The sequence below is a fragment of the Danaus plexippus genome, chromosome 26 (assembly GCF_018135715.1).
Source record: "Danaus plexippus chromosome 26, MEX_DaPlex, whole genome shotgun sequence".
Classification (NCBI taxonomy): domain Eukaryota; kingdom Metazoa; phylum Arthropoda; class Insecta; order Lepidoptera; family Nymphalidae; genus Danaus; species Danaus plexippus.
This window is the reverse complement of record NC_083554.1, coordinates 5,017,068-5,031,024: the sequence shown is the minus strand read 5'-3', so window position 1 is coordinate 5,031,024 and position 13,957 is coordinate 5,017,068. Positions and strand designations below refer to the sequence as shown.

The 13,957-nt window shown below is 36.1% G+C and overlaps 1 protein-coding gene across 2 annotated transcripts; it reads right to left on the bottom strand.

The window, feature by feature from the left end:
• Positions 1-2,192: 2,192 nt before the first annotated feature.
• Positions 2,193-13,957, bottom strand: LOC116774365 (alpha-(1,3)-fucosyltransferase C-like). 2 transcript variants are annotated; one of them, XM_032667079.2, is made up of 3 exons: positions 13,679-13,957; positions 3,433-4,458; positions 2,193-3,320 (listed from the first exon to the last, which is right to left on the bottom strand). In XM_032667079.2, exons 2-3 carry the CDS (start codon positions 4,428-4,430, stop codon positions 3,059-3,061), a joined length of 1,260 nt encoding a protein of 419 aa, XP_032522970.2. In that variant the 5' UTR covers positions 4,431-4,458; positions 13,679-13,957; the 3' UTR covers positions 2,193-3,058. The 2 variants fall into 2 exon arrangements, with proteins under 2 accessions (XP_032522970.2, XP_032522968.2); XM_032667077.2 differs by lacking the exon at positions 13,679-13,957 and adding an exon at positions 9,598-9,920.

The following is a 13,957-nucleotide window of genomic DNA, read 5'->3' as shown; positions in this document are numbered from 1 at the left end:
GCGAAAGAAAATTCATGTTAATTATGTATGTATTTAGTGATTTCGGTGATGAATTATGGAAAAATATTGATATGATACTTGGTGATGTGTAAAAGGATCATTCATTTTGCTTACCCTAATCCAAATCTTTTTTCGCTCCCCTGCATAACTGAAATAGAGACCAGAAATATCAGACTTTTCTCATATTCTTACACGATTATACCAACTTTCTACAGTGACTGGTTTAGTGTCAAAAGTTAAAACCGTGCAGAACCATGCCATCTCAGTTACCTTGATGCTGTATAAGATTGTGGAACGTATATTGAACGGACGCCTCATACTATACCTAGAAGATTAACATTTTCTTAGTGTCACAGTATGCATTTCGCCGATATCAGCCAAACCTTCATGTATCTTCTGGTCCACGCCACCCACTTAAGGAAAAAAGTAATAGAACACAATGGTAAAGTACTAGCAATTTCTCTTAATATTAGAAAACCTTCCGACAGGGTTACGTTAGTACACTACTCAGGTTTTAGCCATCGTGTATTCTGGTGTGCCCACTTAGATTTTTGACTTCTCGAGTCTTTATCCTTCCGTACTGTCATTTGCGCAACCAAAACCCCTCGGTAATATGAGTTGGTTAATGTGCGGCAGCAACTATACTCATAAAACACGGTCCCTCAGAATGTTTGAAATCCAGGCAAATAAACCAGGGAACATGCCATAGCTAGAAAACTTACCGATTAAACTATCGTGGATCCTTTAGAAAGCTTATGAGATGTCAAGCGAGCCTGTAGAGGGTCAGTATTGTTCATTAGAGCTGTTCTTCATAAATGTGTAGCGTGTGCCATAACATCACCAATTGACAAATTTCGGCGGAAGCCTTAATTTCCATTCAATATATGTAAGTTCCATTATCTTACACATTATGGAGGTAATTGAAAACGGATGATTGTTAGCAGAATCTGCAAGTCCGCATTTCGTTAGAACAGGTCCACGATGGGAAGCTTCCAAGATTTAGACATTCTTCTGACCTTGTTCACATGAAGATTATACAGATTTCTCGGTATTTGTTTATTAGTAATGTCGACCTATATGATAAAGAAACCGCAGTATTATAAGCGAAGCGGTGTGCGACTGCAGTTGTCAAGACAAAATGAATCATGAGCAAAAAGTGAGCAGTGTTGCTTTCTCCTTTTCCGTATGAGCTATTGTTCCACAAGATCTAACAAGAGGAGGTTAAAGAAAACAAATAAGTCTGTGCCTGAAACCTCTGCTGCCGGAAGGTTGAACAGAAAATTTCGAACCAGTATGGTTTATACGATCGAAATAATCCTTCCATAACGTCCTTTTGCAAGACTAGGTGGGTAGTTAGGTAGATTGGTGGGTTAATATTTTACATTTTTGTTACCTGAAATTTTGCCTATTTGTTCCATTTATGCACAGTATAATCCCTTTATACAGTGGCCTATGTCTACGATTACCTCAGAAAATAACACTTTAAACTACTTCCACTATATATTTTATATTAAACTCCTATAATAAATAAGTCTCTTTCTCTTCTTTCAAGCCTAAATTTTACCCATTTCTACAGTTCTTGGAACGTCATAATAATTCTTGTCATTTTTTTTTATTATGACAACATCAGAAAGAAATTCCTATTCTGCCAGTAATAACAAATGGAAATATTAGTAGCACAGGGTTTATTAATATAATAAACATGACAGACTGTATTGCTTTTATAATATTTTATAAATTAATACAGAGAAGGGATTATTCCTAATTTAGAAATATCCATTTCAACGTAGCCGAGACTATTGTTGTATTAGTAGGTGTAGTATATTTAATAATAGTTCAACATATTATGGTCTGTATTATTTAAGTCATAATCGTTTTGTATCGTGAGTGTACTGAAATTTTAGTGTTTTTTTGTGACTTTCTGATATAAATTATGTGAATATATTGGTCTCCCTATATTTCCAATTCTACAGTATGAGCATGGGGATTAAATTCTATCATTTTCTTGTTTTTTGTTGTTTATCGTAGTCTCTTTTAAAAATAATCAAAATCATCTCGATGTCTTCCTAAGCTTTCTAATCTTGCTTATTCTAAATATTATACTCTACTGATTACTACCTTCATCTTTACGATTTTAAAAATCCTTCCTACAAGCGGCTGTTGAAGTTAGGGTCTGTAGAGAAAAGCAATGATTTCATTTATTTTGTTATATTAGATATATATACAATAATTAAATAGGAGGCATCCTTTGGGAACACGAGGTAACAACATTGAAAGCTCATAGCATAGTCAAGTAGACGTATTGGCCGCAATGAGAAATGCGCTGTCACAAACTACAATATCGTCTATATAATCTATATGTGTCTTGCATTTCAAGTGATAATTCAACATTGCTTATTGTCAAAAACATGATTATTTGATAACTACTATCGACAGTGGAGTTTATGGCCATTCTTCAATACTGCAAAACTGGAACCCATTGATTAGAATTTTCTTAAGAAAACCTAATAGATGGCACCTCGCTCTCAAAAGGAAGTTTAATTCCCTCGACAGTCGGGTCGATTCGATTGGATGGTCTGAAGGTTTAAGAACTGAGTAAGATCCTCATCTGTACCAAAATCATCTGCAATTTCTTTTACAATTAACAAAATGAAATTTAATACCCTTTACCCTCTCTCTGATGCCTGATAAATATATTAAATCCATAATAATAAATAAAAAAACACGCTTTTATAGCTAACCAAACTAATAAAATAGAAAATAATTTTCAATTAAAAAGAAATTATATTACAGTTGTAGAAGGTCAAACAATTATTCATATTTAATCACCTCAAAATAAAATTATAATAAAATTTAAGTCATTAACAAAATAATTTAAATCAGAGTAAAAAGCGTGGGGTGCTTGATGTTGAATGTTCAAATCATTCTAGTGGCAACTATCTATGAGAGGAAGATATGAAATGTAGTCAAATGCACCCCACGCTTTTTACTCTGAATCCATCTAGTCTACGGTAAAATATTACTTGATTAAGTAAATCTTGAGGTATCAATTTTTTCTTTATTTACACCTATTGTTAGTGTTCCACCATTTCCGAAAGTTTTTGTAAGTACTAGTTTTTGCTCTTTTGCTTTCATCGTTAAGTGCATCACACAATGCACAAATGTGATCCGATTGAGACGGGTCTCTGTAACTGTAATGCGACCACCATCTGAAGAACTGACTGTAGTACTTTGTATTCATCATAATGTGAACAATCTCGGAAGCCAAAACATTGGGTGTGACCTTAGTGGCGTCGACGTAAGATCCAGGAGGTAGAAATCTGTATAGAAAAGAGAAATGTGAGACAAACATATAAAGGTGGCACTGTGAAATTTATGAATCGAAAACAGGTTTGTCGACTATCTAAAGTAATACTAAAAATATTAGTTTACCTGGAGTAATCGGCACCACCACGCACAATTGGTACGGTTGTATGCTGTAAAGCAGTAAGTATCTTCTCCGTTACGTAATCTTCGGCAAAAGAGTTTTCGAAAGAGAGATAAAAAGCGTAATCTCTTTCCAAAAGTGAAAAACATGTTTCCTCCTTATGCCTTGGACACTTAAAAGGACCACATTTACCATATATGTCCACAGAGAAACCGAATGAATACAAAGCTTTTTTCAATTGGATGGCATAGTCTTTTCTCTTACTTCTCGTTTTACAGTGCGACACGAACCAGGCAACTGCTTTGGTTTTGTTCTGCATCCTCAATTCTAATTCTTCATCTTCAAGAAAACCCATATCTACCCACTTCATATCTTTCTTTGGTCCAACGACTGTTCCATTATTATCCCTGATTTGAATGTAAGTAAGCGGTATATCTGAATCCAATCTGTAGGTTGCTGTCCAGTTAAAGAAATCATCAAAATAAGCTGAACATAAAGGGTAATTATCAGCCGATTCCATATTGAAGTAAATAAATTTTTGGTGATGTGATCGACGTTTCGGAAGCTGAGACTTCCCCATTGTTGTAATAGTACGGCCATTAAAGGCGATCGCGTCAAATTTCGTCGTATCCCCATTGAAGAAATTCCTATCTGTTGTGACGTAACAATTTATATTGGTACAGTTTTTCTCAAGAAATTTTCTTTGACCACCGCCAAAGTATGATAACGGGGCGTCTTCTGCCCCAGACCAAATCAACATGTACTTAAGGTTTTTCGACAGTTTGTCAGCTCTCCTGTAGATATCGGCGTATCTTAAATCTCTTCCAACATTTTCTATGACTTCTTGGACCAATGAATCAGATTCAATAAAGCTGTTATTTACGAATTGAATACATATCATCGACAGTGTAAAGACAATGAAGGTTATCATGAGAAAAGATCGTATAGATATTAAGTGCTTTAATGACATCTTTCGATCCAGTCGAATATTCAACCAGGACATGATCTTCCGTTCATGATAACAGAAAAATCTGGAAAAAAAAATTAACAGTTACACACATGAACATGTCACAATCAATTACAATGTAACATTAATTGCTTAAGTAAACCTACGCTAAATAGAATTACATTTTCATGTCAGTTAATTTTTGATGCTTTAATATGTAGAAACAAAAAAAAAAAATTATATGCTGACCTGTTGATATTAATGTACTGTTTACTCATGGACGCCTATAGATGTTATGAGGGATATAAAAATAATAATACGATTTTAATGACCAAAACCAATATTTTCTTTGTTTGGACTAATTGTCCATACTTTGACTATACAAGATACAAAACAAATCAGTCGTGTCTGAGAACAAAAACATGCCGACAAAAGGTTTACATAATGTATAAAGAAGATTGTACTGACTACAATATCATTGTAAATTTTATAACACAAATGCTTATTAATGAATTGTTTATTAAAAGCTTCATTTTATAAAACTGTTATGCAAACATAACTGCTTTTTTCGGATCGTGGAGAATAAAGGGATAAATTATAATTATTTTTTTTCAATTTAAGCCACTAAAGTCATCATATGAATATAGGAATGGTAATTGGAATAATATGTATTAAACACTGAAAAAAAAAACAATAATGTCACGAACCGCTTGCTTGAATATGTGAGTATAAGTATTAAGGATTATACGGTGAGTGATACAATCCATCGGCACTTCCATAATGGAGTCTCTAGACCTTTTATCCTACCCCAACTCCGCGGCCGCCTGTATTACGACATGCAATAGATGACGCTCAGAGGTCATCAATATTAAATAATATAGATATGTTATTTATTGTCTTCTACTTCTTCTTCCTGGCAATTTATCCCAGCATTAGCCAGAGTCTGCCTTCCTGCTCAAACTACTCCACTTTGCACGGTCTTTAGCATCCTCGGTGGTAAGTCCATTGGCTCTCATAACCTGCTTCACGGTGTCCAGCCATCGCTTTCTTGGGCGTCCTAGGGGTCTTGCTCCAGGGTCCGACATATTTTAAAGGCAAATTTTTCCGACGTAGTTTTCAGGCCGGCGTGCAACGTGGCCATACCATCTCAGGCGACTCTCCTGAAGCTTATCCGCTACGTCACGGACTCCAAGACTACCTCGTATAAATGTGTTACGTATACGGTCAACCCGCGTAACGCCACACATCCACCTCAGCATCTTCATCTCCGTGACGTGAAGCTTCTGAGTGTGCCTGGACAGTGTTGGCCAACATTCGCTTCCATATAAGAGAACCGGTCGGATTATGCTCTTGTATATTAGTCCCTTGAGCTTAGGCGGTATTCTGCGGTCACAGACCACACCTGTGACCTCACGCCATTTCGCCAAAGCAGCGCTGATCCGGGCTTGGACATCGTGATCGATGCCTCCGGACTCATGCAGAATAGATGCAAGGTACCTGAACTTTTCAGGACCTACATGGATAGTGCAAGAGTCCGGGCTTCCGTAAGCCATGTACTCGGTCTTCGTCACATTTAGTTTAAGACCACCGTTCTCAAGCGTACCCTGCCAGAGGTTCACTCTTCGCTCCAGCGTCAACCTGCTCTCATCAATGAGCGCTATGTCATGGGCATACATCATCAGCCATGGAGGCTGGTCCTGGATGTTAGCCGAGTCAGTGTCCAGCACTACATTGAACAAGAATGGGCTAAGAGCCGAGCCTTGGTGAACCCCTACTGAGATCGGAAAGGGTTTTGTATCGCCAACAGCAGTCCTAACCATTGAAACGGAATCACGGTACATGTCTCTGATGATGTCAATATAGTCCTCAGGGATCCCTTTGAATCGCAATGCCCACTAGATACATTGACGAGGCACGCAGTCAAACGCCTTCTGCAAATCTAGGAATGCGACATGCAGAGCTCTCCTTTTTTCCCTGTATGTCTCCATCAGAGTTCTGATGGCAAAAATGGCGTCCAAGGTGCCCGATCCTGGCTGAAATCCATATTGACATTCCGAGACAGTACACTCTCGGCGGAGCCTGAGGTCGATCATGCGCTCAAAGAGCTTCATGGTGTGACTCACGATCTTAACGCCCCTATAACTACCACAATCTTGAACACTGCCCCTGCCTTTGTATATACAGGGGTAATGTATCTATAACGCCACTGATGTGACATAGTCCCAATGTTCAAGACGCGTTTAAAAAGGTGCGTCAGTATGAGCACACCAAGAGAGCCCAATGATTTCCACGCTTAGATCGGAATATCGTCAGGTCCCACCGCTTTCCGATTCTTCATGCGTCGAAGACAATTCCGAGATACGTCAGGTGTTATCGGGGCAATAAGTCCAAGATTAGGAGGTATTTCGGTTGGAAGACTGCACGGGTGCTGAGTATTTAGCAACTCCTTGAAGTAGCATCTCCATCTCTCCTTCACAGAGGCATGATTACACAGCAGCGTGCCCTGGGAATCTTTGACGTTAAGACATTTTGCGATATCTTGCGTCGCCTTATCCCGAGCTCGTGTCAATTTGTGAATAAGCTTCTGCCCCTCCGCAGTTTCAAGTGTATCATATAACGGTGATAACCTATCACTGCGGGCTCTGGCAACAGCCCTTTTACTGGCACGTTTCGCTGCTATGTACTCTAGTCTGTCTTCAGGAGAGTTTGATTGCTGCCACTTCTTAAAGGCAGTCTTCTTTTCACGAACCACCTCCTGCACTTCGTCATTCCACCACCATGTCTCCTTTTCAATGACCCGTCCTCCCTTAGAAAGGCCTAGAACTCGTTTACCTGCTGTGATAATTGCTGACTGGGCTTGATCACAAACTTCCTGAGCAGTTGCGGTATTAGTCGACAGATTTTGACTCTCAACCTCTGCCCAAAAGCTGGTCTGCATCGTTTCATTCAGCAACCACCACCTGATGCGAGGCTTACGTTTCTCGGACACTTTCTTTTTCGGGGTAACGACATAGTCCATGACAAGAAGTCGATGTTGGGCCGTCAGGCTTTCACCAGGAATGACTTTATAGTTAGTCACCTTGCCGATATGACACCGTCTGGTCAGCAGATAATCTACTTGGGTTGAATGGGACCCGCTCTTATATGTGATAAGGTGCTGTGGAGTCTTTTGGAAGAACGTGTTCACGACGGCTAAGTCAGACGCAATACAGTTTCTGAGAATATTTTCTCCCTCTGAATTGCGGCGACCATAACCAAAACCACCGTGTACACGATCAAACGTTTCCGCTGCCCTACCTACGTGGCCGTTTAAGTCCCCCCCCCCCCCAACTATGATTACTTCAGCAGCTGGTATAGCACGTAGAACCTCTTCAAATTGCTCCCAGAATGACTCTTTTTCGGACCCCCTACATCCCGCCTGAGGAGTATAAGCACTGATCAAGTTAGTAATCACTCCCTCGATCAGTGCCCGCACCCGCCTCAGGCGGTCGCAGCGACGATCGACTTCAAGAAGACCATTCCGAAGCTCTTCAGATAGCACTACCGCTACACCAGCTTTACCTGAAGGCGACCCAGTGTATATCAGCCGGTAACCCTGTCCGATGTTCCGAGACTTATTGCCCTTCCATCGAGTTTCCTGTAGGAACGCACACTGGACCCAACGTCTCATGAGTACATCTGCGAGTTCTCTGCATCGTCCGGTTAGAGAGCCAATATTCCACGTTACAAAGCGGAGTTTCCTTTGGGGTACTGACGGCTTTAGCCGTGCCCGTACTTGACACGGTAGCCCTTGCCCACTTATCGCAGGTGTAGGGCGATGTGCCTGCGCGCCGTACCCAGTCCATTAATGTCGTCAACCATGTGAGTGGCGAGGAGTGGTTTTAACGGAGCGACTGCCGTCTGACCTCCAAAACCCCGTTTTACGGGTAAAACCAGGAAAGGAAAAGATATAGACGGGGGGAAAGAGGTTAGGAATGGGAATGGGGGGAGGTACAGGACCTCATGGAATGAGGATAAAGGTATGAAAGTGGTGGCTCGAGGATCTGGTGTCGCGTACCCGTATGCCCAGGGTTAAATATCGGAAAAATACTTAGTAGGACACCCTCTGGATATGTTATTTATTGTAAAAGTACATATTGAAAACGTTTTTATACGTGTATACATATACCTACTGATGAATCTTTCATTACGTTATTTCGTCTGTAAACAAAATTTAGCATCAAATTTTATTACCGGCTTATAAAAGACTCGTACAACAAGTCTCGTTTTAAGAATTTTTTTTGCACTCATATTATCTATCTCTTTCTTTTATTTTAAATTTCTGACTAAAGGACTACAATATGGGTGTCCTTATAAGTCCTGTATAGTTAGTGTCTGTTTGTATATCCTCAGTTAAATTAAATCATCATACTGTCATCAAATATGCCTGAGTAATATGCCTGAACCATCGATTTTAGGACAACATGGATGAAGTCAGTAAGTATACAAGCATAAAGCTTACTTTGAAATAATTCTGCTCTTTGTATATTTCTACTGGACGTAATACCGAAATAGATTACTACATTTTCATGTACACAAAATGTGAAATGTTTTACCAGGAGACTAGGTAATAATAAAATTGCTTTTTTACTTAAATATATTGCACTCTCGAAGTGATTGTTTTATATTTTTATAAACCAGTACTCTAATGTAAGCCTAATTTATTATTTTAGTATATACCTAGCAACTGTTTAGAAAAAAAATTGTCCAAGTTATTCCAGTTCAAATGCTGTATTTTTTCATACCATATTAAAGAAATCTATTTTACATCAAATGTACATATCGGACTTGTATAACTTATTGTCTGATTACATATGAAATTTTTAAAGTAGTAACAAAATTATTACACTGTTGGTAGGGTTTAAATAAAATTTAAATAAGTTACTACGAACCCCTAAAATATAATATATTTTTACTGTCACTCCTATGACGAATATCTAACCCCATACAATCTATTTGTATGTACACAAATTTGCCTTAAAAACTTTAAGAAACAAAAATTTCTTCTAGTAATACTATTCAGAAGCATGAATTTAAAAATTATTTAATCATAATTTTCTTACATTCCTGTGATTTCTTGCATGATATAAATAAAAATTTCCATTTTTCTTTCAACCACATGTTATTAACCGGATAGATTGTAAGGGTGTAGTAACAAAAATACGTATACAAATATAACTCTTACCTGCATAGAAATAGAACACACCCACAACACTAATAGATATAAACCGACAAAATTAAAACGCGCACAACATTGAACTGAGTTTGAACCGTCGACACATGCGCACTGTTTACATCATCGAAACTCATCGCAATCGTTGTTTCGCAAGATTCAGTAATGTTTTTTACAATATTATTATATCATAGTGTGTGTATAATCGATTCACACGTGTTCCTTCAACGTGATTAATTGAAATGTGTGTTTTTGGTTTTGTTTTGCTTTTTTTATCCCCACCGTCAAGAGCGGCGCGGCGCACGCCCGCAAACTGATTACTCAAGGTTGCTGGAGAACATGTTGGGGTGACTCACAGTTAAAATTTATAAAGTTTACATTACAATTATAAGGGCTGTGCTTTTTTTTTTATTTTTCTGTTCATACAATCTCATATAGAATACTCATAGTTTGAAAAATATATAAATTTAAATTTTAAAATAAAATAAATGTCCCTTATTAGTTTTATGATATTTTGTTTCATAATATAGGCATATAAGCTAAAAATATCTCTTATATATTTTTCTTTAAGTTCAAAAACAATGGTTAATTTATTCTATAAATAAAATTATACAATATCACATATAAAATCACTTAATACGTATGATTTTTAATAAGTCGTACGAAAGGACACAGCTGTAAGAACCGTTCTGAACATTACTGAGATACGTATTTACAAACAATATGATAAAATTCAAATAACAAAATCAAACTTAATAATTATTAAACGTATATCTTATATTTATATAAACTTTTATGAAGGAATGTTCTAAGAGAAATATACAGATGTTTTACCTTAATATCAAGATAGCGTCTTATTTTCGTAAAACAACTCGTCGTACATCTATAGTTCAAATCACTTTCACAATTTTCTTATAAAAAAAATAATTATTGATAAAAAAAGCAATGTTCATCACAAAAATCATTTAAAAACCTAACCTGTATTCGCTATAATGTATAACTAACTATTATGAAAGATCTTTATTCGTCATTTAGAACTGTCCATTGTTGTACTGCCAAGACCATAAAGAATATTCAAATAACGGTTCCGTATGTTGCTGTGTAAACATTTTTAAAATTATCAAGTCATATATACATTGCCAATATAGATATCATCATCATCATCAGCCTATAGGAGCCCACTGCTGAGCAAAGGCCTCTTCTCACACGGAGAAGGTTAGAGCATTAATCACCACGCTTGCTCGAGACGGGTTGGCGATTTCAATCTTATAATTTGAAATTATAAGACCAGGTTTCCTCACGATGTTTTCCTTCACCGTCCGTCAGTGGTGTCTAAATACTCTTAGAAAGTACATATGATTCGGAAAAGATCACATTGGTACTTGCCAGGTTTCGAACCCGCGCCCTCACGTATGAGAGGCGGGCCTTTTAACCTCCAGGCCACCACGACTTGCTATATATTAAATTCCAATTGTACAGATAAAATAAAAATAAATGTAGCTCTTTAATTAACCAAAACGATCAAAATTTACAGTCAGGTGTATAAATAACTTCTTATAAATGGTTAAATGAAGCAAAAAATTATTTTTTCTTTTTAGTGACGCGATAAGAATGAAGCTTGGAAACAATTTTATACAGTAAATGGCTTAACTCTGATGACATACATTGTTGCATGTGAAATATGTAGACAAGATTTTGTATATGATACTAATGTAATAAAAATATGGTAGGCACCAAACCAAGTGATGGCTGTTATGATTAATAAAGAAAAAAAAATGACAAAAATATATTTGAAATAAATCTTTATTTAGACATGTCCATGTGATAATCTAAAAAATAGTTACTTATCTTTTATCTTATTTAAAACGGGCCAGAATGTTACAAGCAAATATATGATTATATTAACGTAATATTAGATGTATTGAATAATAAATTTAGAGTGAAACGAAACAATATTACGTAAGTATGGAGTTAAAATATGCATACTAAAATACTCGACGTTATTGTTTAAACGGAAATAAAATAATATTTTTGTCAGTCGTACATAGTTCTACAATGGTCGATATGAAACGATTTCAAATATTTTATAACTCTGATATGCCAAATAATAGTTAATATTTCCATACTAGCAGTTACTCGACTTCGTCCGCCCCCGTCCTCCCCTCGCTTAATGTGTCACAACCAATACGCCGAACAGCTACAGCTACAAGTCCAAACAAAAGACTTTGACCGCGTCATTACATATATATGTATTAATAAAACGATTACGTGTAGTGATTATAAAAGTCGTTCCTTCTTAAAGATTTTAAAAACATCACCTTAATAAAAACATCCCTTAATGAGATCTATGACCTTAGCGGATATTAATTTAAAAAACTAATATTTTTCGGATTATACTACGAGTATTTTATTATTTTGAAAACAATCCGCCCGTGATCACGGTTGCTGCAAAGTAACCGAAACGTCGGGAGTATGTAGTTTTTTAAAATAATGAAATACGCGTAGTATAATCCGAAAAATATTAGTTTATTTTAAAGATATCCCTTTCTTTTCAAGTTTCTATGAAATAAGGCTTTGATAATTGAAATGTAGCTTGTCAAAGGTTTTGTCGTGACTTTTTATGAACCGCTGCCTACTATTTAGCAGTTTCTGACCGTCGTATTTCGGTGGGTAATGATTTTAGTATTTTTTTTTTTTTTATATAGCATCGCTTTACCAATCCCACCTCCTTAAAGGTTAGCAATAAATAAAAAATAACATTTTTTTACATTGACAGATAATGTTTTTTTTTACTCGTAAGTAATTGTAATAAACTTAAAGTTTTTGTGTGAAAAAAAAAACATTTTTTAATGAAAATTTCTGACAAAATAATTTCTTTAAAAATATAATACTATAAATGATAACATATTTCGCCCGCACATATATGTATTGTTTTTCGGTAACCACAGAACCCTAAATATGTACATTAGTTAAGTCGATAACGAACTAATACAGATAAGAAATATTTGCGAGACAATACGCTGTTTAAAACAGAAAATCAATTATTATTCCAAGTTTCGCAATAATGGTGTTGTCATGCCATGTAATCACTGTGGATACATTAATTATTCATCATCATCATCATCAGCCTATCGGAGCCCACTGCTGAGCAAAGGCCTCTTCTCGCATGGAGAAGGTTAGAGCATTAATCACCACGTTTGCTCAAGACGAGCTGGCGATTTCAAACTTATAATTTAAAATTATAAGACCAGGTTTCCTGACAACGTTTTCCTTCACCCTCTGTCAGTGGTGTCTAAATACTTTTAGAAAGTACATATGACTATGAAAAATCACATTGGTACTTGCCAGGTTGCGAACCCGCGCCCTCAAGCATAAGAGGCGGTCCTTTAACCTCCAGGCCACCACGACTTTTTTTTATTAAACATATAAAAAATGCCATAAATAAAAATCCTTATGAAGTATTACTGTCTTTGAAGTGTATCAACAATACTGATAACACTGTTACTTAAAGTGTATCTTAATAAAAACAATTTGTAGGAATTTTGACAAGATTGTCCAATTTACACCATACTTATTTTATTGACATTATTTTTTTTCATATAGTCTGAACTAGATCTAACAAAACATCGAGATTAAGACCATACTAACACATTAATATAGTATATTAAAAGATAATACAATTTGTAAAAGCATATTTTACTACATCCAACAACAAAGCAACTTGTAAACAGTAAACCGGATGTGACGTATGACGACAGTTACGGCAGGATGCGACGACCACTTCCCGTGCACTTGTTACATAACCGCAAACTGAATTATATAAATCACACCTGCATTTATTTCACTAAAAAGGGCAGCCATAATGAGGTTTTAAATAAACGAATTTCGTTGCATATAAATATTAAATTATTTATACATATTTAAATTTATATCCAATAATTTAAAAATATAAAAATCAAGATGAATTAAAATATATATATAATATAAAATAAGTGAAAAATAATTTCATTCGTTCACTCACTCATTCATAACTTAAAGTAGCCATTTCGAGTACATCATAATAGATACATCATTTCGTACGAGTCGGACTTACAGGATAATCCTTAAAAGATTTATTGTGTGGCCTCAGTCAGCGTTTTGGACCAGATTATGGACCTTTTCCCTGGCTTGCACTCTCTTTGTTCTGAATCTTCGCTCTTGGATATCGAATTTACCAGACAATTGCAACGTTTACTTCATAGGTTATAATAAATAATTACAAAACTAAACATAAATTACGATCGCAAGATATTAATAAATCTAGAACAAGTTTAACACTACGATTTATTAAAATATTACTATTCTTTTTATGTTTCTTAAAATTCGTGACATT